At 38.2% G+C, this 19808-nt stretch overlaps 1 protein-coding gene across 1 annotated transcript in view; it reads left to right on the forward strand.

Annotated features, from left to right (window-relative positions):
- The window catches only part of LOC139729002 (ATP-binding cassette sub-family C member 10-like), a 111672-nt gene extending 91864 nt beyond the window's left edge, over positions 1-19808 (forward strand). Inside the window, exons 12-18 of the mRNA XM_071639927.1 lie at positions 911-1126; positions 5091-5218; positions 5387-5556; positions 9390-9550; positions 16670-16923; positions 18206-18449; positions 18735-19808. Of these exons, the coding sequence (XP_071496028.1) occupies positions 911-1126; positions 5091-5218; positions 5387-5556; positions 9390-9550; positions 16670-16923; positions 18206-18449; positions 18735-18947 (1386 nt within the window). The 3' untranslated portion in view covers positions 18948-19808. The remainder of the gene's footprint in view (positions 1-910; positions 1127-5090; positions 5219-5386; positions 5557-9389; positions 9551-16669; positions 16924-18205; positions 18450-18734) is intronic.

The raw sequence follows: 19808 nt of genomic DNA on the forward strand, positions 1-19808 counted from the left end.
ACCGACGAGATTCCGTCGCCAGCTTGACACGAATTTGAATGCTCATTGATGAAATGCATGCTCCTCTTTTAAATTTGAATGTTCCCATATTGAATCTGAATGTTCCGATAGTAAATTTGAATGCTCCGACAATGAATTTGAATGCTTGGATAGTGAATTAGATTGACCGGATTTTAAATTTGATTGCTGAATCAGTGCTGCGAGCGTGGAATGCGTGAAATCGAATGCTCGGAATAGGAACTTGAATGACAAAAGTATGAAATTGGCCGGGAAAACCTATAGTAATAATAATAATAATAATAATAATAATAATAATAATAATAATAATAATAATAATCTACCTTTTGCAAGAGGCAAACCTGACTATACATTCCCGACGAGGCTGTCACCCTAGTCAAGCCATGTATATGCTTATACAAACACCTGCTTCCTGGTTGAATCAATGTACTACCTTATTTTTTATTATTATTTATGAAACCATAAAATGTTTTAAAATGATAATGGTACAGTACTGCTCTTTTGCATTGCCCTTTTGTATTTTGGTGATATTTTGTTTTACAGCCGTAAAATATATATTTGTTTTCATATCAGAGGCAGAATAAATGCGAATGAATACGAAGAAGATTACTTATGAACCTTTTGATCGCTTCTTTAAAGTAATCACTTCAATTCTTAATCAAACTCCTACTTATTTTGGTGTGGTTTCTTGTCTTGCATACACACAGTAGAGCTGCGTAGACAGATGCGTGGCCCTGTAAAGGCTGCTTTTCTGGAGGGATTTGACCGGCCTTATGTTAAACTCTACAGATCAAGAGGAATGAGCAGAAAATGTTTGCAAAAATCTCTTATAAAACTTGGCCTTTGAAGGTCCAGAAACTTTCACAGCTTCTTCTCCGTTCCCTTGTCACAGGCTCCCATCTCTTTCTTTGACTCCACGCCGCTGGGCCGAATCATAAACCGATTCTCCGGTGATATACGCACCATCGACGCTAGCCTGCCCGACATGCTCAGCGATCTGCTGGGAACATTCTTGGCCTTTGTCAGTGGGATGGCAGTCGCCTGCATCAGCCTTCCGTGGTTCTCGCTATGCCTCATTCCAGTGGGGGCCCTCTGTTACCTCCTGCAGGTGAGTGACAGTTTTATCTTCTATGGCCGCTAGTCGTTTTTTGTTTGTTTGTTTGTTTGTTTGTTTGTTTGTTTGTTTGTTTGTTTTCGGGGAATAAGCAGAGTGCGCTGACCATATATTGTATGTATATGTGGGTTTTTGTCTGTATATAAGGGAAAATACGGAATATAAAAAAGGATATTTGGAATGTTAATATTATGCATAATGATTTTGCATGATTACGCTGGATATAAGCTATGTGTATAGGGTTTGTGTACCATTGATTTGTGTGAGGTTCAGCAGAACCTTAGTGGTAAAGGGGTGTATCTTGAAAACTTAGACTTTTTTTGAAAGAAAAAGAAATAGTTAATTCTGGGCCGTCTTTCCCTTGGTGACATTGGTTTGTCTCAAAAAAAAAAAAAAAAACACAGAAAAAAATTTCTTCCCCTTTGTTTAGATAATTCTAGGTCTTTTTTTTTTTTTTTTAGGTTTTATTATAGATCAAGATATCTTGATCTGGACCTTGGTACATATTTGACCCTGCATCACAAAACCAAAAAAGTTGCCAGACATAGACTCTACGCTTTAAAATGATGTATAACTCAATTCAAATGGACTCCCCTAACCTATATAATACTAGAAAGAAAGCACACACTCTGTAAAAGTGCGAACTGAGAAGAGACGCTCTAAAGTGCAGGGCCTATTCCAGACGATTTCCATAATTTCACATCATGTGGTACATAAATCAACATCTGCGTGTACCGTATGTCCCCCACCGAAAAACAAAACAAAACAAAACAAAACAAAACTGGACCCTCCGAAATGAAATCTTTAAATTAGTGAAAACTATAACTCGTTGTCCACATCTTACATTATATATATATATATATATATATATATATATATATATATATATATATTTGCTTCAGTGGTCAAAGAGAAATGAGGACATTTGTAGATGTCAGAAATGTCTTCCCTTCAAGGCTTGTCTATTGTATTCTCACACAAGAGCATTGAAGTGCCACATTTGGAAAAATCAGACTCATGACATGCTTTGCTACAATCCAAATTTCTCTGCGACTGCTTAACCAAACTGAATGTGGTTTTCTGCAAAATAGAGCTAATTCTTTTTTAAGACGCCGAATTAGCATTTAGACAGTTTAATCATAATCGGGTGTTATCATTGCGTTTTTGTTTTGTTTTGTTTTGTTTTGTTTTTGTTTGTCTTTTTCGGGGGGAGGGGTGGACATACTGCATTAATATGTGGAATTTGTGTCACTCTTGAACAGAGAAACAATACTTTGAAAAACCTTAAACAAATTACACTGAACAAGGATGATGACATAGGAGGTTCACATATTTCAGAAGTGTAGCAGTGTAATTCCATTACAATACAGCTTGCATGCGAGTTCACCTATATATAATCTATGCATGCTTTCTTCTTTTGCTCTGCTTCCTTGAGCACAATTGCATGCATACTTATGGTGACTCTGCCATGTCATCTTCCTTGTTCGTAACAATTTGTTATAAAAATAAAATATCATTTTTCTTTATCCCGATTATCATAAAATCTGAAACTCTGTCCTCAGTATAACTAATTTATTGTAGTTTAAATGTAAAAATCTGAAAGTCATCCGGAGGTCTCCTTTAATCTTTGCAAGCCGTGCTAACTGTGCAATGAAAGTGACAAAACACAGAATGTAAGCCACCAGAGCATCAACAATGAACAGATCATGAGATTAAGCTGAAATTAAGCGTGTTTTATTAACCCATTCTGTCCATAATTAATGTCAACTTTCAAAGCAGTAGTGGTATCCTTTCTAAAGTTATAAGACTTGAAAATGAAGAGTGTGTGAAAGATTTCAAGAAATAAGACATACCCGATCATTCTATTCCACCTCATTAATGGGTTGTAGAAAAAACTGCGGAAAACACACTTTCCAGCAATGTTATGATCCCAAAATAACGAATAATATAGAAGGATAGCTCTTTCGAAAAATATTTAAAAACTCATGAGTATTGACTGGGTTGACCCAATTCATCTTTTTTGAGTCTTCTTGTTCGTGTTGTGATGCACGGCATTATACTGACTGGCAGTGATTATCCAGGGAACTTAGAGGTCATTGGTCAAAGGTCAGGGTCAACTCCTCAAAATGTCACTCTTTCCGTCTTATAGTGTAATGCCTGCAGGATCTTGAAACCTAGTGTATGCGTGCATTATCAGTAGAGATTCTATTGGAAGCCTCTTGCCAAAAGGTGAAAGGTCAAGTGGAAGTGGGAAATTTCACTTCTTAATTAAACTCATAAAAGGTCAAAAGTCAAGCAAAATCCTCAAATCCCCATATTCCTGCACTCTTAGATAATATAAACATTTATCAAATTCAACCGATTTCGAGGAAAGTGAACATGCAACACTTTATGTGACAAACATGTCATTTTAATATTTTGTTAATTATATGTGAAACTGTTATCACACATTGTCAAGACATTGCACTATAGATCTATTAGGAGAACCATGCATTATGGCGGAGGCATACCAGTCACCATAGCGACATTTCTGTCTGCTTTTTTTTTTTTTTCATAATGATTATAACGCTAGGTATGTGCAATACGTATAAGACGCCTGTTTGGACTTTCACACGCTCAAACCATTTTTCCATGAACCACACACACAATGTAATGAGTTTCTATGTTTCTAAGTTTTCCCCACTTTTTTTGTTTTATTTTGTTTGTTTGTTTTTTAAATCCCTCCAGTTCATTTTAGCTTTTAAATTTCAGCAGATGATAGACGAACCATTAGACTATAGCCTCGTGCAACAGCTGAAAAATGATGGTTTTGACCGATGTTGATAATCTGACTTCAAACTCGATTTTTTGGCTCAGCCGTCAGCGACTTTCGGATCCTTTTGTTGCGGATCAGCCAATACTGTCTTTAATCTTTCTCATAGATACAGCAAGAGTCAGTGCATGTTTTAGATGATCCCAAAATTGGTTCCAAACGTTTGGTCTGGTATAACAAAAGTAATCCCTGCAAAAATTGTGCAGAGTAACGGTAAATGATATTTTTTGCATCTTCTTAATGGGTACTTGTGATAACTAGCATTTCTACGGAATGCATTATCAGAATACTTTGAGCATGTGATAGAAATAAGATTAAATGCATGTATTGTTGGTGAAGTTGATGTTGGGCATGTATCATTTCTTGGGTTTGTCAGAACAGACAATAAAGTTGTGTTCCCGGAGGAATTATAACTGCTCTTGTGTACAAAATAAAATGTGTTAAGAACATTTGTATTTTTTATATTGTTGCCCTGGATTTTCTTTTTATTTCACGTGCACAGGGTCAGGATATTTTTTTTTTCTTTTAATGAACTTATTCCATGGCCACCGTCAATGTACTCGGTTCTGTTCCTCATGGGGATTACAGTATCTAAATCTATTTGTACGAACTTTGTCTGTAGGATCTATTTTTTTTTTAGATATTGAGGGTAATCTTTCTTAGAAGTCCAAGGGAAAATGAAATTCGTGGAGAGCAGACATAGAATAATAGCATTCAAATTGGGGATGGAGTCTATCATTGAAATTCAAACGTGCAATCATGGGATAGCTTGGTAGCAGTGATTTTAGATAATGATATAATGATATCGGTATTGTGGTCTTGAATGAATCAGTGAATGGAAGCTTTGCTGCAATAAAAGCAACATGGTCTCAAAAAACACAAGTTAAAAACTCCAATTTTGTTTAGATATGTATAAAGACTCGACGAACTGAAAATAGGAGAAAAGTTACGAAAGACGCCACACGGTGCATACCATAAACATCAAGAAGGATAGACAAGTTTTCTGTTTATTGTGAGGTATTGAGTCCAGGATAACATGCTCCCGTCATACACCATAATCCCATGAAATAAATGGAGAGCTGTGCGGCACGGTCACGGCACCACTCTCCGTCAACTATTGTTTTCGTTTTTTTTTTAATCTAACAGCAATACTACCGCAATACGCGCCTAGAACTGAACCACATGTACAGCGCCTGCAACTCTGTCGTCGCCAGCCATTTCTTAGAGACTCTAGCTGGACTCCCTGTCATCAAGGCGATGCGAGCCTCACGACGGTGAGTCAGCATCACGGATAATATCTCATGCTTCCTGTTTGATACATTTCGTCAATGCCAAATACTGCGTTTCCAACGTATCAATTAAGTGTTTCATCCTCCTCCTTCTCCGTGTTCGTCTCATGTGTCATTACTTATTATCATTCTATTTTATTTGATTGTGGGCAGGTTTCAAAAGGAACACCAGAAAAAACAAGAGGATTTTCTTCGAGCCTGGTACAACGGTGAGAGTGTGATGCGCTGGCTAAGGTTCCAGCTGGAGCTGATTGGCAGCATTGTGGTAGCCCTGGTGGCCATGATGGTGGTGGCAAAACATCAGTACACACAGGTGGATCCAGGTGTGTTTCCGGCTTGAAGATTTGTAAAGCGCTGTCCTATTATTATCATTATTTCATTTTAACATAAAAAAAAAAAAAAAATTGCCCGTAGCGACCGCAGCGAATTTAATGCACAAAGAAAATATGTGACCGTGCACCTCAAAACAAACATAAAGTCGTACACACTGATTTTGCGTGAGGATTGAAAATAAGTGAAATGGGTCAACCTAGCCGAACTTGACTTTTTCATATTTTCTAAAAGAGCGGGTCTTCTTTTGCATTATGTTAAATTTGGTATCATAAAACGGGCAGGAAAGTGTGTTTTTTTAGCAGTTTATCTCGAACACTTTTGGTAGAATAGTGTGATTAGGTGTGTCTTTAGAATCCCTTTTTCATTTCTGAAAAAATTTGTCCACACTCTTCACTTTCAACTCTAACTTTTGAAAGGATAGTGCTACTGCTTTGAAAGTTGGCATTAATTATGGACAGAATGTGTTAAAGGTATTAGCCCACATTTGTAAACCTGCAGCAATTGGTCTCATAGTTAGCATGGAGTTTGGGTATGATTGCAGTAACACCTGTGCAAAATTTCGTTCCAATTAGTCCATTACTTTCATAAAAATGAATGAAAATGCACCGTATACATGCGTATAACGCTCGCTAGCTCCGGTCCACGTACGTACTACATGCATGCGATACATGTGTATGTTATATGTACGTAGCTAGCCCGCGCTCGTAATTCGATTTTGGGTCGGGTTGACCCGGTTTGAAAATTGATTTTAAAACGATGATTTTCTCTCTTTTTATCGAATGGTATAGACAAAGAGCAACAGGTGAGGTATGTTACTGTTATAACTTGTACTTGAAGTCATATTGGACCTGTTTTATGCAGTTTTGATTTTCGTGGGTTTGCAAATGTGGGCTAATACCCTTAATGAGGCGTGCTTAATTTCAGTTTAATCTAATAATCCCTTCATTGTTGTTACTCTGGAGATTTACTTCCTGTTTTTGTTTTTGTTTTTGTTTTTTTTTTGTCCCGTTCATCGCACAACCAGCACGGTTTGGTAAAGATTAAGCGCTTGAATAGACACTGTACTTCAGAGCCTCTATTATCAGTTCACACTTTTCCCGAGTTTGTGCTTTTTTTTCCAATATTAAGATAGGTTAGGAGAGTCCATTTGATTTGAGTTATACATCATTTTAAAGCTTAAAGTCTGCTCTTTCAGAATATGGTCTTAACTAAAAATTCATGTCTGGCGACTTTTTGTTTGTTTTGAGGTGCAGGGTCACATATGTAGTTCAAAGGGGAGGAAACCGAGACATGTATATTGATTCAGTGAATCCAGACATTTTAGCAGATTAGATCATATAAAAGGAAAAAAAAACACGGGATATCCATGTAAAACTTACGAATTGTGGTGATGACATCGCTAGATGAGAAGACTACTACAGTTTGCAGCATCACAAATGGAAAACGATGTAGCGAAAATAATAGTTATAAAGAAAATTCAACATGTTTGTGTAGTGTACCCAGGAGGAGCACTAGATGTCACAGAAACTTTCTTCTTAGATTTGGAACGAAAGTCCTTACTGCAAGAATGGTCTTTTCTATATCGTCAATGGCCCAGTATCTCCAAAATCCAGCATATTAATAACGAGCCATTCATTCCATCGATTCGTTCGATTTGTGTGTATAGTATGCCTCGATTTATGTCAATCACACATCTGTATTCATAATATATAACAATTACTGTATTATTAATAATGGTTGTAAACGTAGAGTGATCATAACAAGTTTAATAACAACAATACAAACTCTAACAAGAAAAAAAGAATTCAAGCGTTACCCAAACTCATTATTCTTTCCAGAATACAATTAGAATTAGGGTTAATATACGGACGGTACACATACAATGTCAAATCGGGAATGTTATTAAAACACACACACACACACACACACACACACACACACACACACTGATGTATATATATATATATATATATATATATATATATATATATATATATATATACATACATAAAAAATGCAAGGCTCAAAAACAGCTTTCAATCAGTTGGCCATGTAATCACAGCAGTTGTTTGTGTTGTGAAACTCTTATCCTCCTTGTGGCTTTCCAGGACAAAATGCACCAAATTTCCAAATCACAATGATCCCAACACTCTGCTACACTAAACTCCCCAATATGAAGGGACATAGCCTGATCCTGAGTGCTCAGCAGTAATATTGCTCCATCTGAATTTTACGCTTCAGCAATCATATTTACCTGTTTATTAGACCCTATGCCCTCATTTAAAATCAGTTCGATGATGTAACTTCTTCCGAAAGTTTTGCAGAAGTCCTGTTTCATAATTTCCTTACATGGTTGACATTTTCTGCCTTTCAAAACTTTATTAGCCATTATGTTTTTGTTTTGCATTGGTCAAACCTCCTCTTGACGTCAGTAATTCCTGTAAAGGGAAACCAGGAGTATCTCTGAAATGGCCCTATATCTTGACTAAACCGTAAACTCGTGGTGTGATGTCCATAATGACGCCTACATTCCAGACAGTATGAGACATACCGTCCTCATACAGTGTGTTGTATTTGATGTATATGTCTTTGTTTTGTCAACTGTAATGTTTGTTTGTGCAGGGCCCCCAGTATTAAGAACAGTACCTGCCTACTGATGGGGCTACCCTGTTGAAAAAAAGGCTGAATAGATAAATAAAATAAAGTCCTTTTCTCGTATTTTCATGCCTCAGTGGTCTAGACTATTCATTCTGAAAACATTCAATTCCAACCCATTGTCTTTTATTTTCATTGTGCTTCACAAAATCGCCTTATTTAGTCATTCTTATGCAAGCCAATGCCCTTAAAGTCGCACTTCTTTTTTTAACAATGTAAGCAACGTCAATTTCTTACAGTAACATTGATTAAATATGACGAATTATTACGCGATGAATGCACAACATGTCATACCATGACCCTTGACTTTCCTCTTTCAGGAACCAGGGGAATAATATTAACCTTAATGTAATTATGTCAGTAACAAGCCCAAGGAATAGGCACTTTTCATACAGAGTAAAATGTAATGGAATTTCCTACATTTTTTTCATATCGCTTTCCGTAAGTGTTGTCATGATCTGTGACAGTCTTCTCATCCAGATGGTGGCACCAAAGTTTAACAGATTCAAAACTTGTGAAGGGATTGTCTGATTTTCCTCAAAACTTTCATTGACGCATGTGCTCTACTAATATTGCTAGTTTTATCCCAATGCACCTGTACCTAGTACAAACAACAGATTTGGTTACCACTTTATGACCACTGAGCGACACAAGGTGCAGAGTGACCAGCTTGCTATAGCTATGCTCTCCAGACACCAGACAAATACTACTGAAACTTGTCTCCAGCTAATGGCACTAGGTGATTGTCTGGAAGAGTATGGCGAGTAGCTAAAGCAAATTACTTTTTATAAGTGTACAAGTTGAGGGGAGAGACTTCTGGAAATAAAACAGCTTAGCCGAATACCGCTGTTCAGAAGCACTTGAAGAATTGATAGTGTTGTATAAAGGTTATTACATGCATTGTTAATCACACACACACACACACACACACACACACACACACACACACACGCGCATACGCGCGCGCGCGCATGAACACACATACATAAAAAGCAGGTGGGCTGTAAAGGACAGTTTATGTTTCTGTTGACGTTAGCATTCATATTGCTTGCAGTATGCCATAATTTCTTATATGATTCACTTTTCTTTATTCCAAGGGTAAGAATAGCAAGAATGAAACAAAACTTTATATCCATTGATCCCCCACCCCTACTGATGGATGCGACAGGAGAAGCTGGGATGATTATTTCCTACACCATGTCCGTCACCTTTCTTCTGTTGAACTCTATCACGCTGTTCGTCGGGATTGAGAATAAGATGGTCAGTGTGGAGCGCACCAAACAGTACATTGAGGACATCCCCCACGAACGTCAGGGTGGTACCATCAAGGTGAGCTCCAAACCCCCTCCCCCTCCGCCATACATTCTCTCCACTCTAATCCCAGTCCCCGCACCGAAACTTTCCCTTCACTTGTAGTTGAGTAGGCAGTGACATATTGACCGTGTACATGACCTGAAGTAGATTTTTAAGTACACGGTTGTTGTTGGTGTGTATGTGTGTATGTGTGTGTGTGTGTTTTTTTTTTTTTTTTTTTTACTTTCCTCTTTCAGGAAGTAATTTATTGAAGTAAATTTAGCATGGATGCCATCTTGGCAACCTTGGGCAACTATTTTTTTTTTTTGGCCTCATTAGCATGATCATGTAATTAGCATATGTAAATTATGTAATATATTGCTAATTGTAATGCAGGAAGCCTGAAAACGTGAAATGCAACTAGGGGAATTTCAGTTTCGAATGATGCAAGTGTCTAAGATATGATAATTAGCATAATGAGCTAATTTGCATAATGTACAATAATGCAGTACATTATACCTTGTATAATTACAACCTGACATTGTTTAATGATAATAATAATGATAATAATAATTATACTTATAATTAAAATTATAATTGTAGTTATTATAATCATAATAATAGTGCCTACTTGTATAGCGCACAGGTCCACTTCGGTGCATGGTTCCATGGTTTGATTTGATTTTATTTTATTGTTCCACATTTCAAAACATCAAACATGATACGATCGATTGAACATAAGATTGAACATAGCGTCGTAATTACAAAGAATACAAGAGAAGACAATTTAACAAACATGAAATGTGGGGACCTACTAAAAAGCAAATCTTGTAATGTATAGGTCCCTGTATATATGAAAGTGTTGGTCTTCTTAAACAACCTAGAAACGAAAACCATGACAGGAAGGAAAGGGACGTAAAAGAAAAGAGAGCAAAAAGAGCAAAAGAAAGGAATAAAATATACGAAAGCATAGCGAAATACAAAGTAGCCACCTGTAACGCGCTTACAAGACTCCTTGTCACCCGAGCAACACAGTTACGTATAACTGTAAGAATGCGCAAAGACGCACATGATACATAATGATTCATTAATTCAGGAATAGCCTTGACATAAATGACTCAGTAAAAAGAACGAAAAGCAAACATGGAATACATATGATAAACAACGAATCTGATAAAGAAGAGGGAGTTCAAATAAAATTGCATGTTGTATTATTAGATCGTCTGTTGAGAATGAGAAGGGCGTTCAGTTGTCCCGAACACTAAGGGTTTAGAGGCAACTTAACGCCCTTATCATTCTCAACCGACGAGATATAAGCCTGCACAAGGGATTTTTTTTTTTTAGTTTACGTTTAAAACAATTCAATGACAACGATTCAGTAATGTCGGAGTCAAGGCTATTCCAGAATGTCGGACCTGTATTTTTTTTATGCTTATGGCACTTTAAAATATGAAAAGATAGGCTATGACCTGGAAATGATTGTATGGAAAAGGTTTTTGAAGATTTGTGTTTTACAGTAGTACTAGCAATGCAGTAAACTATATAAGCTTGGTTGCCACCCTCTCAACCTAGGGCAATCATCTTTGATTAGCATACTTAGCATTTGTACCTAATTGATATTAGCTAATGTTGTTAATCTTGATCCAGGAAGAATAAATATTGCTTATCTAAATGCACTACGTCTGAAAACACGCACAGTACAACTTTTATAAGGGTTTTCTAATACGAGAAATTCACTTGTAACGCCAGATTCTAACAGCACAATGACCTAACGGCATGCACAACATGAAGTAGCTGGCCCTATACACCGTATGTATGAATTCGAAAAGTTGCAGTACGAGGTTTTTTTGTTGCTTCATTTGTTTTACACGGGTATTGAAGTAAACCAGGCTTAGCTGTCACCTTGACAACCTATAGGAATTTATATTTTTCTTTAGGCTAGTAAGCATATTCAATCAATTAGTGAGATATGTAAAATATAAACATCCATGCAGGAAGAATGAAAAAAAAAATGTCTTTTCAAGGATTTTCTATGAGGAGGAATCTTTTTAGCATCGGTTACCACATACTTACAAATGATACAAGTGTCTTGATTATCATAATTGGCTAAATGACCTAATTTGCATAGTGCCGAGAGTCCACTTTCTGATATCAGACACCATATAAATGACCTTAAGAAGTTGTTAGATACAATATTTACATTAGAGATGGGCTATAGAGAGTCAATTTTAGGTCACATTTTCAGAACATGCTCATCACACCTTAGTTTGATGACTTTGTGCCTACTGACACCATTTTTGAAAAAAAAAGAAAGAAAAAAATGCGAAATCCGGGGTGCCCCGGCCGAAATCGTAAAAAAAATCCAAGATGGCCGCCGTTTCGGCTTAAAAAAAGACATTTTTTTACTGTAACTCAGCTATTTTTTTTGGTCTATTGTGATGGTTTTGGTGTCTAACCCAATGTTTTAGGGGTCAAGGAAGTGGATTATATTGATAATATTGGTGTAAAACCTAATCTTCCACATGATACTGACCTTTTTCCCATATTTAGGGTTAAATTTCACTTGTTCTTTACCCCTACCCCACCCGCCATTTTTTTCATTTTTTTTCTGTATTTTTTTTAAAGTCATGCTATCTACCATACTCTTAATAATAAGTTCTAGCTATCAATCTGGTGTTTTCTACAGACGATACAACAAGAAATATACAAATAGATTACGCTATATGTATGTGTTATGTAGATACCGGTATGTGGCTGGTGCATTCAGGATGCATGGTAACTGTGCTTTGTAGTGCTAATTATTAACATTTGGTCATTAGACATGCAATCATACACTGTATGTACAGTTCTACTGTAGGTGCACAAATTGAATTTTAAAATAACTTGAATAAGCCTTCTGTGATATGCCAATGTTGTCCAGCACAAAGGTAATGTTTCGGCTGGATGATGCATCCCATGAGCCAATATATTGTACATGGAAGAATCTGCATCAGCAGTACTGTCTGTACATCAGCTTGCTTTGGGCATCACTAGTGCTGATGCTGAGCTGTCCCTTTCATTCTTTCCATGTGCTCGATTCCATATCCGGGGTCAGGACTTTTATATAGGGGACAGGACTTTTATATAAGGCATAGCCTTTCTGTCTGTCTCCGAACACTTTCAAATGTATTGTATTTTCGTACTGATGCTTATTGTGATCATTCTTTTCTTGTTATTATGGTGTTGTCAATTTTCTGTATTCTCCTGTGTGTGTTTTTTTTTTTACTGAAAGTGTTGAATAAATCTGAATCTGAATATCCCTCATGCTCTTGGTCTCAACACATACCAAGGTACCAGTTTCGTGCACCTTTGTATGTAATCCAATATCACAATGCAGAATTATTGATGCCCAGTTCACAATCAACAGTTTCTTCAAGGTTGGTATGGGCAGTTGGTTGTATGATGCCATTGGTTGCCTTTCCATTGAATGCATTCACCATGCCATCTTCAGTAGGCAGATCAGGGGCAGGGAGATTATCAGACTCTCCTCCAGTCACTAGAAGAGTCAAGTTCACCTTCATTTCTATCTCAGAGACCTTATACACGTGTGGGTGCACAATAATTTCGATGGGATATGAGTCTGCGTTATGACAGCCTGTATGAGAACCAGTATGAGAACCCCTCAGACACCCTCGCTTGCGCGCACATTCGCTCGCCGAGATGCCGAGTCATGAAAATCTCACTCATAAACATTTCTTTTAACTTGGCATCCCTGTACAATGTACATCATCCAGTCAAGTACCTTTGTGCTGGACAATTGGCATATAGAAGGCTTATTCAAGTCATTTTACGAAATTGTACACCTGCAGTAGAATACAAATATTGCACACTTTGACTATTGTTAAAGGTCTAATGACCAAATGTCAATGGGCACTATAAAGCAGATACCGTATTAGCACTGGTTGCACAGTTACCATGCATCCGAATGCACCAGCCACATACCGGTATCTGCATGACACCTATAACGTAAGTTTTACACCAAAATTATCTTTATAATCCACTTCCTTGACCCTCAAAACATTGGGTTAGACACCAAAACCATGACAATAGACCAAAAAATAGCTGAGTTACAGTCAAAAATGTCTTTTTTAAGCCGAAACGGCGGCCATCTTGGATTTTTAACGATTTCGGCCGGGGCACCCAGGATTTCGCATTTTTTTTTCGTTCTTTTTTTCAAAAATGGTGTCAGTAGGCACAAAGTCATCAAACTAGTGTGATGAGCATGTTCTGAAAATGTCACCCTCTATAGCCCACCTCTATTTACATTCTTTTTTTAATCGTACAACGAAGAAACACTTTCACTGACTATAGTTTGTTTCATAGAGAGATGCCTTCACCCTCCCAACCCATCAGGCACCCCCAGTAAATTCGGTGTCACAAATAGATTCATGTTCATAGAAATCCCTTGAAACTGCGTTATAATTATGTTCAAGTTTTCTTTAATATTAAGCATTAACAACACTTTCTATATCAAGCTGATATGTTTATGCTACGGAGCTAAAAAAATTGACGGAGGTTGTCAAGGTGGCAACCAAGCCTTATCTTTCCGTCAGTACAAATCTTCAAAACCTCGAAAAGTCATACATATTATCTTGGTTTTCACGCTTCCTGGATTAAGTCTAACAGCATGCATATAACATTTTCCTTAGATTCAGATAAATATAATAAAGTTTGATAGGCTAATCAAAGATGATAGCCCAAGGTAAAGAGGGTGACAACCAAGATTAGCTTACTGCTAAACTATTACTGTAAAATGTTGTCCATACCAACTTTTCCAGGTCATTTACAGTATAGGCCCTATGTCATAATATGGTACGTGGCATATACAGTGTTCATACATAATCCGTATGCCAACTATCTCATTATGCTAATTATGATATTCAAGACAATTCCATCGTTCGAACGTACAAACCGGTGTTAAAGTGGATTCCTGGCCGTAGAAAACCCTTGAAATAATATTGTACCTGTGTTTTCCGGCTTTCTGAGGTGAAATTAACAACATATGTCATATTCACAGCTGAATATGCTGAAGGCCGTGTCACACCATAACGCGGGCTTGTGGCGAGGAGGTAGTTTCCAGCACGTAGAAGATTTTCAGCGGGTGAACAAGAATGTTTGCAATTTTCATTCATGCCTTGTCATACCGTACGGGGGAACTTCTGCGGCTTAACTTGCGGGGAAAAAACTTTACTCCAAGGAGCTCTCCGCAATTGGTCCGCACCTGGCAGTATCTAGCGCGTAGTTGCCCGGAGGTGCTCACGCAAGTCCGATTTAACCGCAGCCAAGTTTTGAGCATGACCAAAACTTTTTCCGGGTGAGTCGCGGGAATGCCCGTAGAGGTCCACGCAGAACGCCAGTAGGAGACCCTTAGCGGCAGTACTTCCCAAGCAATTCCCACGCAGGTGCTTCGCAGTCCCGTATGCAGCCAAGACAATGAAATTCTGTGAGATTTCAGCCATTCCATTAGAGGAATTCCTTCACTAAGTTGTCAGCCCCCACGCGACTGGTACAAAGGTCACACAGTATACTCGTAAGTATAACGCGTCCAGCAAGTAAGACACATGCGCTGACTCGCACAAATCCTTTTCCGCCCTCAGGAATGTCCGGTATGCTAGCAAATCCCTACACGTAACAAGCCCGAGTAGCTTGCCCGGAAAGGTGTGACAGGGCCTAAACACGGTTGCGGGTAAAAAAAAAAAAAAAAAAAAAAATATGCGTGCGCACCTCCGGGCGACTACTTTTGAGATACATGCTAGGTACTGTCATGTGCTGATATCTACGGGGACCTCCGGGTAGTCAAAATTGTTCTTTGCAAGTCGCACGCAAGGCTGGTGTGACCCGGCCTTAAGGTGAGTAATAAAGAAGATTGTTAAAAGGTTCCCAAGGTACCAACCAAACGCAGTTTACTTCAATACCCTTCTAAGATGTGAATCTACTTCAACATCAATAACAACAACAATAACCAAACCTTGTGCTTAAAAACATTTTCGGGTCATATGCATGGTATAATAAACTACCATGTACTTCACTATTGTACATTATGCAAAATAGCACATTATGCTAGTTATGACATTTGACACTCTAGCATCATTCGAAATTGAAAATTGTTGTTGTGAATGGATTCCTCATTATAGAAAACCCATTAAAGCTAGTTTTCCATTGTTTCGGGCTTCCTGTATTAAAATTAGCAATAAATTACATATTTTTCTTCTGCTAATTACATGAATGTGCTAATGAGGCTTTAAAAAGAAAGGTTGTCCAAGGTTGCCAAGGTGGCAGCCCAGCTAAATTTACTTTAGTTACTTTCTATATTATGCATCCGCAACAACAACAAAATTGTACTTAAAAAAATAAAAAAACAAATCTCCTCGACTATTGAATGAAGTTCTCCACACAGTGGCAGCCAAATACTCTGAGATGTAGGGCACATGGAAGGAATCTTAATAGTGATACAGATTGTAGTATGAAAAGCGCACATTGAGATTTTCCTCGTGGAGAACTGAGTGAGCCGGAATTTTTTCCCTCTCAATGAGCTGATACTGGAAAGCCTTGGTGCACAAGATTGAAGCTATCATAGCAATTATACAAAACTTGATGCACTATGAAGCAGTGCCCGTGTAGTCAAGGTCATAGTTGCAATACGTCTGGCCATCTGTTGTTTGTTTTGTTTTGTTTTGTTTTATTTTTGTTGTTGTTGTTGTTGTTTGCATGGGGGATGCAGATGGGGGTCATTTTCCCATTTCTTCATGTTGATTACTGGAGTACTAAGATTACCCAAGCAAGCTGAAACTCCTTATGGTCCACATTCACGTGAGTGTGGGAATCATTTCAGTTTCTATTATAAATCCATTCTAATCGACGTTTACTAACATATTCAAAATGTTGCATGCTTTTCTGACATTGGTTCTTCTTGATAGCCCAAAAGCTTGCCCGAGGTTCGCCCAATATACCAACAACTAATGTATGCGAGCTTGATTCCAGGTATTAAAAATGTTTTTGAGGTACAAGAGTAAAATTATCAAGTTGATAGAAATATTTGTTGCTATGTCACAAACATCCATAAATCTGAATATGTTGATAGTAAACCGGTCTGTTGGTGCAAAACTCTAATGACAGCCACCATCAGGATGGCCGAGCCAGGGAGTCGTGAAGTTTGATGACGTCCACTTCTCCTACCGCCACGACCACCCCAAGGCCCTTGACGGGGTGAGCTTTGAGACCCGCCCGGGGGAGAAGGTGGGCATTATGGGCAAGACAGGATCGGGGAAGTCCACGCTTTTCCTGGCACTCTTTGGGATGGTGGAGGTCCAGGGGGGACGGATCACAGTTGATGAGATAGATCTGGCAGACTTGTCCCTTGAGGAAATCAGGTGAGATAACAGTTTCTCGGAAAGAACGGAGGGTTTGTACCAGTGATTAAAAAAAGATATTGTCATCCATTGTTGTTTACTTCTTGTCATAACAAGTGGCTTATATGTTGAACGAAACTTCGCCTTACTCTCTCATACATCACCGATCTGGGATACAGTACACACTGTTATTTTCGCGAGGGTTTGATTTTTGCGAGTTTCGTTAATCACTGTTGGAACGCAAATTTAACAGCACGTGAAAATGCACTGCGGTAATGGTGCACTTACGAAAGCCTCGGTGTCAATTCGCGAAAACAACATCTCTCGAAAATATCCGTGACCTCCTTATTGTCGAAATTATCTGTACACGAACAAAACAACTTAAAGGAATGCTAATTGCATGGAACTCTATCATAAATGAAAGCAATATGTTATATTATTGTGAAGATTGAAGGAAGTATATATGACCGTACACCACAAAACAAACAGAAAGTCGCACCCCTTGATTTTAAGTGAGGCCTCCAAAAGGTGAAATGGTTCAACCAAGTCAGTCTTGAGTTTTTTAAATGTTTGATAGAGCTATCCTTCTTCTATATCATTCTTCAGCTTGGTATCTTAACATGAATGGAAAAGTGTGTTTTTAGCAGTTTTTCTACAACCCTTTTTGGGGGGAGAGTAGAATGATCAGGTATGTCTTAGAGGCAGCTTTTCATGTCTTGAAATCCTTTGCACACTCTTCACTATCAATTCTAATAACTTTTGAAAGAATGACGCTACTGCCTTGAAAGTTAGCATTAATTTTGGGCAGAATGTGTTAATAGAAGATGCTCAATTTCAGCTTAATCTGATAATCCCTTTATTTTTGTTGCTCCGGTGGTTTACATCCTGTGTTTTGTCTCTTTTACGGCACAGCTAGCACGACATGGTAAAGATTTTGCGCTTGAATATACCGCATACTTCAGAGCCTCTTTTGTCAGTTCACACTTTTCCAGAGTGTGTACTTTCTTTCCAGTATTTAGGTCGGTTAGGGAAGTTCATTTGGATTGAGTTAAGCATCATTTTAAAGCCAAGAGTCTGCTCCACCAGAATCTGCCCCAAACTTAAAATCCATGTCTGGCGACTTTTCGTTGGTTTTCAGGGTCACATATATACCTACTATGAAGATTGATGAATTTACTCTCAATAGTTTAAAATCATGAGTGTACATAAATGTCCTGGTTTGGGGTTTGTGTTTTTCTTAGTGCAAAACAATAATATAGATTATGTGTAATTAAATTTTAATGTAATCCTTCCTTCCCGACAGGTCCCGGATGGCTACAATTCCCCAGGATCCATTCCTCTTCAGTGGCACAGTGAAAGAGAACCTTGACCCTTTCGGTCGTTTCACTGACCAACAGCTCTGGTCAGTACTGGAGAAGTGCCACCTTGTGGACGTGGTTAGGCGCATGGGGGACTTGACGGCCGAGGTTGGTGAGGGGGGCAAGGTCTTTTCTAGCGGTGAGAGACAGCTGCTTTGTCTGGCCAGAGCCATGCTGACCAAAGCAAAGGTGAGACTTAATTCTCTTGAAAGTTACTTAAGGACTTTTTTAGTTGAATCCATTTGAATATCTTTTTTTCTTTATTCGGCCCATAGAATATCTTACAGTGAGACATCAGCAAAAAATAAAGAATAGGCAACTTCAGAATACAGTGATTGGTCTGAAAATGAAGCGAAAATGACACTGATTGTGTTTTTCTTTTGGTTTTATACTTTGGCCATCTTTAAAGGGGTGGGTTGATATCTGACAGACAGAGTTGACAGAAATAGTTGATCTTGTGAAATGTACCAACAGGTCTTGTGCATCGACGAGGCAACGGCCAGTGTTGACATGGAAACGGACAAACACATGCAGAGGGCCATCCGGGAGGAGTTCAAGGAGAGCACTGTATTGACCATCGCTCACCGCATGGACACCATCGCCGATAGCGACCGCATTCTGGTCATGGATGGAGGCAGAGTGGTCAAGTTTGCTGAACCCAGCACCATCTCCTCAACCTCTGAATAAATGCCTCCACGCTACCCAGCAATCGGTTACAATCATTCAGGCTTTTCGAAAAGACTGAAAGTAGTAAGCTCTTTTGGTGCCTGCTCAAAAGATTCAGTTTCTTCCTAAGTGGCCATAGTTCTATAGATGTTTGCGTACTCATTGAAATTTCAGATTCTGATTCAGATTCAGATTCAACTATTGTCCATTTAGGACATTCTTTGTTGTTAGCATATGGGCGTACACATAGGAATATCTACATACATGTATATATACATACATTTATAGCGGCTCCCATGAATTATATTATATAAACCCAATTCAGCTGAAACATGTCTGTCAGTGTGGTAGCGCTCTGGCAAACATATCCCTTCAGTATAATTGCGACTCTACGGTCTGCGACTCACCGAGTATAACCTCTTGTGTAATACTATTCTTCCTCATTCTATAGGGCTCATTATAATCAACCCGATGCTCAGCTGGTATATACCAGAATAATTATATACTCAGGTCAAGACGGACCTAGTGAGTTAAACATCTTGCCCAATAATGCAAGCACCTCGCAAGATATTATTTGCTACTGAGTCAAAATTTATGATTCCGTGGCATTCCGTGACCTACATAATTGCGGTTTATTTGGCTATAAAAGTGTTGTACACAAATACCACGCGCCAGCATAGACCTCACAGTCTTTCGGGGTTAATAATGTCAGCTCCAGTGTTTGGAATTTGTCTTAATATATGTTGTGCATGTAATGCATCTCATGGACACCTCAGTAAAGTTATTCTAGTGTGTTAACACTTTCATTGTAATAATCACTGAATGTATACATTTTGACAAAATTGCTCCTGCGTATTGGTTCAACCAGGTGATTTTTTTTTT

This window comes from Diadema antillarum, unplaced genomic scaffold (assembly GCF_040938485.1).
Source record: "Diadema antillarum isolate AM-2024a unplaced genomic scaffold, OU_Dant_1.0 seq00000212_RagTag, whole genome shotgun sequence".
Lineage (NCBI taxonomy): Eukaryota > Metazoa > Echinodermata > Echinoidea > Diadematoida > Diadematidae > Diadema > Diadema antillarum.